Source organism: Myotis brandtii, unplaced genomic scaffold (genome assembly GCF_000412655.1).
Source record: "Myotis brandtii unplaced genomic scaffold, ASM41265v1 scaffold174, whole genome shotgun sequence".
In the NCBI taxonomy this organism is placed as follows: domain Eukaryota; kingdom Metazoa; phylum Chordata; class Mammalia; order Chiroptera; family Vespertilionidae; genus Myotis; species Myotis brandtii.
The window spans coordinates 1,441,818-1,450,798 of record NW_005356437.1 but is presented as its reverse complement, the minus strand read 5'-3'; the positions used below and the strand labels follow the sequence as shown (position 1 = coordinate 1,450,798).

Sequence of the window (8,981 nt, the reverse complement as noted above, 5' to 3'; positions counted from 1 at the left end):
GGGCTGCAGGTCCCCTGCCCAGGCCTAAGGCCCCAGCCAGAGGTCTTAGGCCTGGGCAGGTGATCGGAGCGGACTGGGGGTCCCCTGCCCAGACCTAACGTCCCTCTGGCCTGGGCAGGGGAGGAGCCTGCGATCAGAGCGGGCTGGGGGTCCCCTGCCCAGGCCTAACACCTCAGCCAGAGGCCTGAGGCCTGGGTAGGCTATCAGAATGGGCTGGGGGTCTCCTGTCCAGGCCTAACGCCCTGGCCAGAGGCCTGAGGCCTGGGCAGGGGCGGAGGCAGCGATTGCCCAGGGCTGGGGGTCCCTTGCCCAGGCCTAAGGCCCTGGCCAGAGGCCTGAGGCCTGGGAAGGGGCGGAGCCTGTGATCAAAGCAGGCTGGGGGTCCCCTGCCCAGGCCTAAGACCCGGGCCAGAGGCCTTAGGCCTGGGCAGGCGATCGGAGCGGCCTGGGGGTCCCCTTCCCAGGCCTAACGCCCTCTGGCCTGGGCAGGGGCGGAGCCTGCGATCGGAGTGGGCTGGGGGTCCCCTGCCCAGGCCTAACACCCCAGCCAGAGGCCTGAGGCCTGGGCAGGCGATCGGAGCAGCCTGGGGGTCCCCTTCCCAGGCCTAACGCCCTCTGGCCTGGGCAGGGGCGGAGCCTGCGATCGGAGTGGGCTGGGGGTCCCCTGCCCAGGCCTAACACCCCAGCCAGAGGCCTGAGGCCTGGGCAGTCGATCGGAGCGGACTGGGGGTCCCCTGCCCAGGCCTAACGCTCCTCTGGCCTGGGCAGGGGCAGAGCCTGCTATCAGAGCGGACTGGGGGTCCTCTGCCCAGGCCTAACACCCCAGCCAGAGGCCTGAGGCCTGGGCAGGGACAGAGCCGGCGATTGCATGGGGCTGGGGGTCCCCTGTCCAGGCCTAATGCCAGGCCTAAGGCCTTAGGCCTGGGTTCAATTCTGACCAAGGGCATGTACCTAGGTTGCAGGCTCTTCCCTGGCTGGGGCCCAGGTCAGTGCTCATGCAGGTGGCAACCAATCAAAGTGTTCCTCTCACTTTGATGTTTCTCTCTGTCTTTCCCTTTCTCTTCCACATTCTCTAAAAATCAATGGAAACATATCCTCAGGTGAGGATAAAAAAAAATAATAAAGAAATGTCATATCCTATGAAAGACACATCTTGAAAATGCCTAAAGAAAGTTATCATTTTTTCATGGTGAAGGGACTGGAGTCCATGTTGATGAAAACACCTTGGTGGCTGCGGTGACTGGCAGTGGCTGCAGCAGTAGGGTGATGGGGCTGGTGCCTTCCCCTGATTAGCCTGGTCGCCTCCCACAAAGGGAGGCCAGACTGCGGCTTAGGCCCGCTCCCCAAGGGAAGCAGGGAGCAGCAGGCCTAAGCCGTCAGTAGGACATCCCATGAGGGCTCCCAGTATGTGAGAGGGGGCAGGCTGGGCTGAGGGACCACCCCCCCCGACAGTGCACGAATTTTGTGCACCGGGCCCCTAGTTTGCATATAATAGATAACCAGTAATTAATAGTTTTGGATTGACTGATTCACTATAATCATGAAGTAGAATTACAGCTCACAGCAAAAACTACACCAGAAAAACACAATGTCTATTGTAGGGAACAATTTAGGAATAGCATACTAGACCTGTTCCATTTCTAATTTAATAACAATTTTTCAAGTGTCAAATTTAACAATGAAATAAATCTAGGTTTGAGTTATACTACAGTGTATAATAAGGTTTTAAGAAAATGAACAATATTTAGTTCGTAAGACATGCCCAATATTGAAATGATACAGTTGACAATTGTGTGGTAAATACTGGAAGAATAGAACAAAGAAAGATATAGTTGTAAAATACTGGGAAGTGAGTAGAGGGTTAAAAAAAATCTTGTATCACTTAACATTTCAGTTGAATACAATACTAGTTTTTATGGTTCTAGTACAAAGCCCATTGGAAAAATAACTTTTAATATCTCAATTCTTTAAAAAGTGCTTTCCTATAATGTTGATAATAGGAAAAAATGATATTTTTTCAAATTTACCATGAATTCTGCAAGTTAGAAAGATTCTGATAAAAATATTTTTAAAAGCAAAAAAGACCACTAGGTGGATGCAAACTGAATAGATGAGAACTGAACTGATATGAAAACTGAATAGATAAGGAAAATCAAATATCTGAAAAACCAAACTACCTTCATACAAAGCTTCAAGATATTATTTACCAAACGCAAGATATAATGTCTTGCGCAACAATAAAGAATAATGAACTATTATTTATAAGAAAATATTTACATGAAATTCAGATTCAAGAATAAATTTTATTTTCCACAGTTTAGGAAATAGGCTAGTTTAGTTTACACTATCAAATTTATAGATACAGTAGAGGAAATGGCAAACAAGGATATTGACAGAACTCATTAAACCAGGGTGATATTTACTCACTTTTGTCCTGTTTTATTCTGAATAATCTTTTAAAATATCATTTGAGTATTCTTTGAATAACTGATATTAACATTAAATGCTAATATATTCAGGTAGGCATGATTATTTTCAGAATATAAAAAATGCCTATTTATAGTGTTAGAAACTTCTCTTAGAATAATTTGAAAATCAACTTACTGGCACACATGAAAGAGTTACAGGTGGGGAAATACTAAACATGCTATAAAGAGGTGTATATTTTCTGAAATGTGAAGGAGAAAAGCATTGTCATTTATTCATAGAGGACTTAAGAAAATATAAAGACTGTTGGCTCAGAGCAGGGGTGGGAAACATCCATCCTACAGGCCGTATAAAGCCTGTGAAATCATTTGGTCTGGCCCTGCCACGGCATTAGGGATGAGTTAATTAAATGTTTGACCAAATATAGTTGCTAATTTTTTTTTAAGTTGATAATTTTGTATGGCCTACTAATGATGTTATAAATATTCAAATGGCCCTTGGCAGAAAAAAGGTTTCCCACTCCTGGTTTAAGGGATCTATAATACACATATATCATTCTAATCTGACTACCCTCCAGGATATAGCTTATTGCCTATTATATAAAGAGGTGGTCCATAAGTTAAGCCTATCTTAAGTTTAAAATCACAATAACAATAACCTTAGGATTGGTAAAGAACAAATATTTATCTCATTTATTCTACTTATAGATAAGGTTCCTGAGGGCAGGAACCGTGACAAATATTAGACTTTGGAGACTACCCAGGAACTAGACATGATCAGTTGAGTGGCAATGAGGAAAATGGCTTGGAGAGTAGGGGAACTGAGATTCCAGCTTGGAAGAGTCCAAGAAGAGATAATTAGGGTCAGAACTTTAGTGGTAATTTTGAGAATGAAGAGAGTATATATATTTTAAATATTTCAATTTTTTCCAATTCAAAGTAATAACATATTTATTATTTAAAAATTCAAACATTTTTAGAAATGCATAATATAGAAAGGGAGTGCATATCTCCCAAAGAAACCATTATGAACAATTTGGTGCTGACTCCTCTGGTTTTTATTCTCTATTATAATGATTCTCCTTTTATGTTTTTCTTCTTTTATGTTTTAACCCAAACTTTAAATCCATTTTTTCACTTCCTGTTTTGTAGATACCATTTATTGTTTACTTGTTATGTTCCAGGTATTGCATTCAGTATCTCTACTTATGTTATTTCATTTAATCCTTTTAATAATACTTAGAACCAGGTATTATTCTTACCATTTTATAGATGATGAAATTGAAACTTAGAGAAAATAAGTCTATATTTCTCAAGGTTATTCAGCTAGTAAGCGACAGAAGCAAGTTTTCAACCCAGATCTGTTTCTAAATTTCATGTTTTGTGGGGGTTTTTTTGTTTGTTTGTTTTACCATTAATATCTTTAATGAGATTTGAGGACTGTTTAAGTGTGAAGGAAGAGGGAATTACAGGAGACCCTGAAGACAGGGCAGATAACAAGAAGCCCTAAATGGAATAGTTGTATCAGAATCAACTTTACTTGTCACCATTTTCTTTCTAGTTTAGCTTGAAATCCTAGAGAATTAACAATTTGTTAAAGAACAGCATTTTTTACTGAATTGTCTTTAGATATATGATAGTAACATACCATATTGAACCTAAAGAATACAAGTCAGAAAGAAATTAATACTTGTCCACCAAAGAGACTAATCTGGATATGGGATACAAAATATGGTATAAAGGATTTGGAGCCCAAATTTTATGAAAAGACTATGAGTAAAGACTTTTCTCTAAATGGACTTTTCTCCTTGCCCAGATAAGTGACATTCCAGGGTAGTGAGAGAACCTGAGGATGAGGTTATTAAACTTCTCTCAGTGATCCATAAAGAATCATGACCAGTGAAAGATGTGCCAGAAGTCTAATATTAAAATCATAAATTCCTCCCAATAATCTTATTTATAAAAGTTTTTATTAAAATAATTTTTAACCATACTAGTATAAAAAAGTAGAAAGTACAAAAAAAACCCACCAATGTACCCATCACCCAGCCTTAACAACTGTCAATATTTTTCTGTGTTTCTTTCATCTATCTCCCTAATGCCCTTCCCCCGTTTTTTTTTGACTGGGGTACTTTAAAGCTCCATATATCATCATCATAACTCTATTTAAAAAAAAAAGAGAGAAAATTCCATTGGGAGTTTGATGGGGGTTGCATTAAATCCGTATGTTGCCTTGGATAATATGGCCACTTTAACTATGTTGATTCATCCAATCTATGAACACAGAATATCTTTCCATTTCTTTGTCTTATTCAATTTCTCTTAATAATATAGTTTTCAGTTATAGGTCCTTCATATCTTTTGTTAATTTTATTCCTAGGTATTTTATTATTTTTGTTGCAATTGCAAAAGGAATTTTTTTCACTTCTTTTTCTAAAATTTCATTGTTATATAGAGAAATGGAATGGATTTTTGTACATTGATTTTGTATCCTGCAAATTTACTATATTTGTTTATTGTTTCTAATAGTTTTTTTTAATGGAGTCTTGAGGGTTTTCTATATAAAGAATCCTGTCTTCCACCAAAAGTGATCATTTTACTTCTTCAATCCTAATTTGGATGTCTTTTTTTTTTTTTGGGATGTCTTTTATTTCTTTCTGTTGCCTGATTGCTCTGGCTAGGACATCCAGTATGTACTATGTTTAATAGGTTCTTCAAAAAATTAAGACTAGAGTTACCATGTGACCCAGCAATCCCTCTCCTGGGTATCTACCTGAAAATTTGAAAACATTTATTCGTAAAGATATATGTGCCTCCATGTTCATTGCAGCATTATTCACAGAGACCAAGACATGGAAACAACTGAAGTATTCTTCGATAGAGGAGTAGATAAAGAAGATATGGTATATATACTATGGAATATTATTCAGCCATAAGAAAAGATGGAATACTGCCATTTGCAACTATATAGATGGATCTATATAAGCAAAATATGTCAGATGGAAAAAGTCAAGAATCATATGATTTCACTCATGTAGGATAGAAAACTGAAAACAACAAATGAACAAATAAGACAAGTATACAAAAACTCATAGACAGACAATAGTATGGTGGTTACCAGAGGGGAAAGGTGGGGAGGAGGGAGGTAGTAAAGGTATGGGGGTCAAAATATGGTGACAGGAAGAGTTTTGACTTTGGGTGGTAAACACAGAATGTAACATACAGATGATGTAATATAGAATAGTACACTTGAAACTTATATAATTTTATTAACCAATATCACCCAATAAATTTAATATTGAAAAAAGGAATATAAAGATGTAAAGAAAGGATTTTGTTGTGGTCTAAGTAATTATGGTGATGCTGATTTGGAAGGCTGACCTTAAGCATGGCAAATACCTTTACTGTTATTACAAAAGAGAACCCATCATATCTCAAAATGAGGCTAATGCTATATACTTTTAAAAAATTTTACCTTTATTGATGAAAGTATTACAGATGTCCCCCTTTTCCCCCATTGACTGTCTCCCCCTACCCCCTCCTCCCCAGGCCTTCCCCGCACTATTATCTGTCCATGGGCTATGCATATAAGTTCTACTTTTAACAACTATTCTAAACTCAAACCTACTTTGAAGGAAACCATGTACTTACCCTTTGAGGAGCATAAACAGGATATGAGGATGAGCACTAATGTACTCCACAGTAGGACATCGAGTGCCTATCTGTCTTCTCAGGATGTTGTTAAATATCTGGGTCACATCCTTTTTGCCCTGTTAAAGAAACAACCAATCACTGTATCGTATACTTGAAATGGGTCAACTATATGACATGTGAATTATATCTCAAAGGCTGTTTATATACATACACATACAAATAGCACTGTCCTTCATAATGTGAAACCATTAATTTACTCTTTAGTCAGTTGTGCTCTCAAACATTCAACATAGAGCATACAAAATACTAGTAGATGTAGCTCCTTTCCACAGGGTTTGCACTGTGGAAAATTTGGACAATTAGAAGTCGATTTCTCACAGCAGTAAATGAAGTGGCACATGGGGAATATAAAATAGTAGTTATAAAATAGTAGTCTATAGACATAACCAAATTCTTCGGGGCATATGCAGGAGGCAACCCATGGATGTGTCTCTCTCACATCGATGTTTCTCTCTCTCTCTCTCTCTCTCCCCCTCCCTCCCTTCCACTCTCTTTACAAATCAATGGCAAAACAAAAACAAAGTTGCTGTGAACATTCATAACTAGGTTTCATTTCTCTGTAATAAATACCAGGAGTGTAATTGCTTCTATGGCAGTTGCATGTTTAGTTTTTTAAGAAATTGACAAAATTGTTTTCCAGATTGGTTATACCATTTTAATTTCCATCAGCAATGTAGTTTTTATGCATCCTTACCAGCATTTCGCGTTGTCATTAATTTTTATTTTAGATGTTGTGATAAGTATGTAGTAATTTCTCATGTTGGTCTCCACTTGCATTTCTGTAATGGCTGGGAACAGTATGTATAGCTATCTGTACATATTCCTTTTTGGTGAAATGTCTCTTTATGTCTTTTGCCCATTTCTAATTGGATTGTTTGTTTTTTTTACACTAGTAAGTTTTGAGGGTTTTTAACATATTCTAGATTCTAGTTTTTTGTCACATATGTGGTTTAAAGTATTTTTTTCCCAATCTGTAGCTTGACTTTTTATCCTATTAACAGGATCTTTTGCAGAGGAAAAGTTCTGAATTTTGATAGAATCCAATTTATCAATTTTTGTTTTATAGATTATACTTTTAGTGTCAAGTTCAATAATTCTTTGCCTAACTCTATATCCTGAAGTTTTTCCTTGATTTTTAAAAAAGTGTTATAGTTTTATGTTTTACATTTACATCTGTGATCCATTTGAGCCAATATTTTTAAAATATTTTTTTATTGATTTCAGAGAGGAAGGGATAAGGAAGAGAAATATAGAAACATCAATGATGAGAGAGAATCATTGATCAGCTGCCTTCTTCTCACCCCACACTGGGGATTGAGCCTGCAACCCAGGCATGTGCCCCGACCTGGAATCAAACTGTGAGCTTCTGGTTCATAGGTCCTGGCTCAACCACTGAGCCACGCCAGCCAGGCTAAGCCAATTTTTAATAAAGTTAATAGTATACAAGAATTCCCATTTCTCCACATCCTCTCAGCATTTGTTACATCTTTTCTTTATGATAATAGAATCCTTATAGGTGTGAGGTTGCATCTCATTGTGGTTTTGATTTGCATTTCTATGATGACTAAGGGGCAGGGTAGAATCAGGATGGGAGTTGAACCCAGCAATATCAACACTGGAAAAGAAGGCACCCTCCCCCTTAGATTCCCTTGAGCTATAGGTATTCTCAAGCGTAGGAGCTTATCTCCTGTTTTCTTCTAGGACTTTTATGGTTTCAGGTCATATATACAAGTCTTAATCCAATCTGAGTTGATTTTTGTGTACAGTGCAAAATAGGAGTCCATTTTAATTCTTTAGCATGTAGATATCGATATCCAGTTTCCCCTACACCACTATTCTTACCCACTGTATATTTTTGGCTCCTTTGTTGAAAATTAATTGATCATATATGCATGGGTTTATTTCTGGGTTTATATTCTGTTGTAGTGATCTATGTATCTATTTTTACCTGTACTGCACTACTATAGCTTTGTAATATAGTTAGAAATCAGGAAGTGTGATGTGTCCAGCTTTTTTTTTTTTTCAAGATTGCATTGGCTATTTGGAATCGTTTGTGGTTCCATATGAATTTTAGGATTTTGTTTCTATTTCTGTGAAAAATTTTGATAAGAATTGCATTGAATCTGTAGAACTCTGAGTAGTATTGATCTTTTAACATTGTTAATTCTTCCAATCCATGAACACAAAATATTTTCCACTTGTGTTTTCTTCAATTTTTCATTAATGTTTGATAGTTTTCAGTGTATAGATCTTTCACTTCCATAGTTAATTTACTCCTAAATATTTCTTCTTGGTGTTATTAAAAATGGGACTGTATGTGATTTTTGTCTGATAATTTTTTGTTAGTGCAACAGATTTCTATATATTGATTTTATACCTCCAACTTTCCTAAATTTGTTTATAAGTTCTAGCAATCTTTTGGTGCAGTCTTTAGGGTTTTCTGTATATAATATCATGTCATCTGCAAATAGAGACTTCTTTCTTCTTTATTTACTAACTGCTCTGGCTAGGACTTTCAGATGAATACAAGTGGCAAGAATGAAGAATGGGCATCCTTGTCTTGTATCTGATCTTAAAGATTTGATCCCAGGCCCCAGTCAGTGCATATGCAGGGGGCAACCAATAGGTGTGTCCCTCTCACATCAATGATTCTCTCTCTCCCCTCCACTCCTTCTTCCTTTACACTCTGTCTGAAAATTAATCTATATATATAAGCCTAAGAGACCGTTATGACCTGTCGACCAATTGACAGATCTCTGTGACGTGCACTGACCACCAGGGGGCAGACACTCAACGGAGGAGCTGCCCCCTGGTGGTCATTGTGCTCCCACAGCCAACCTC

General features: G+C 38.2%; 1 protein-coding gene across 7 annotated transcripts in view; it reads right to left on the bottom strand.

Moving 5' to 3' along the window:
* The window catches only part of CAB39L (calcium binding protein 39-like), a 181,906-nt gene that overhangs the window by 45,369 nt on the left and 127,556 nt on the right, over positions 1-8,981 (bottom strand). For all 7 annotated transcript variants that reach the window (XM_014537204.1, XM_014537203.1, XM_014537205.1 and 4 more), the window contains one exon: positions 6,078-6,196. In XM_014537204.1, coding sequence (XP_014392690.1) covers positions 6,078-6,196 — 119 coding nt within the window. The remainder of the gene's footprint in view (positions 1-6,077; positions 6,197-8,981) is intronic.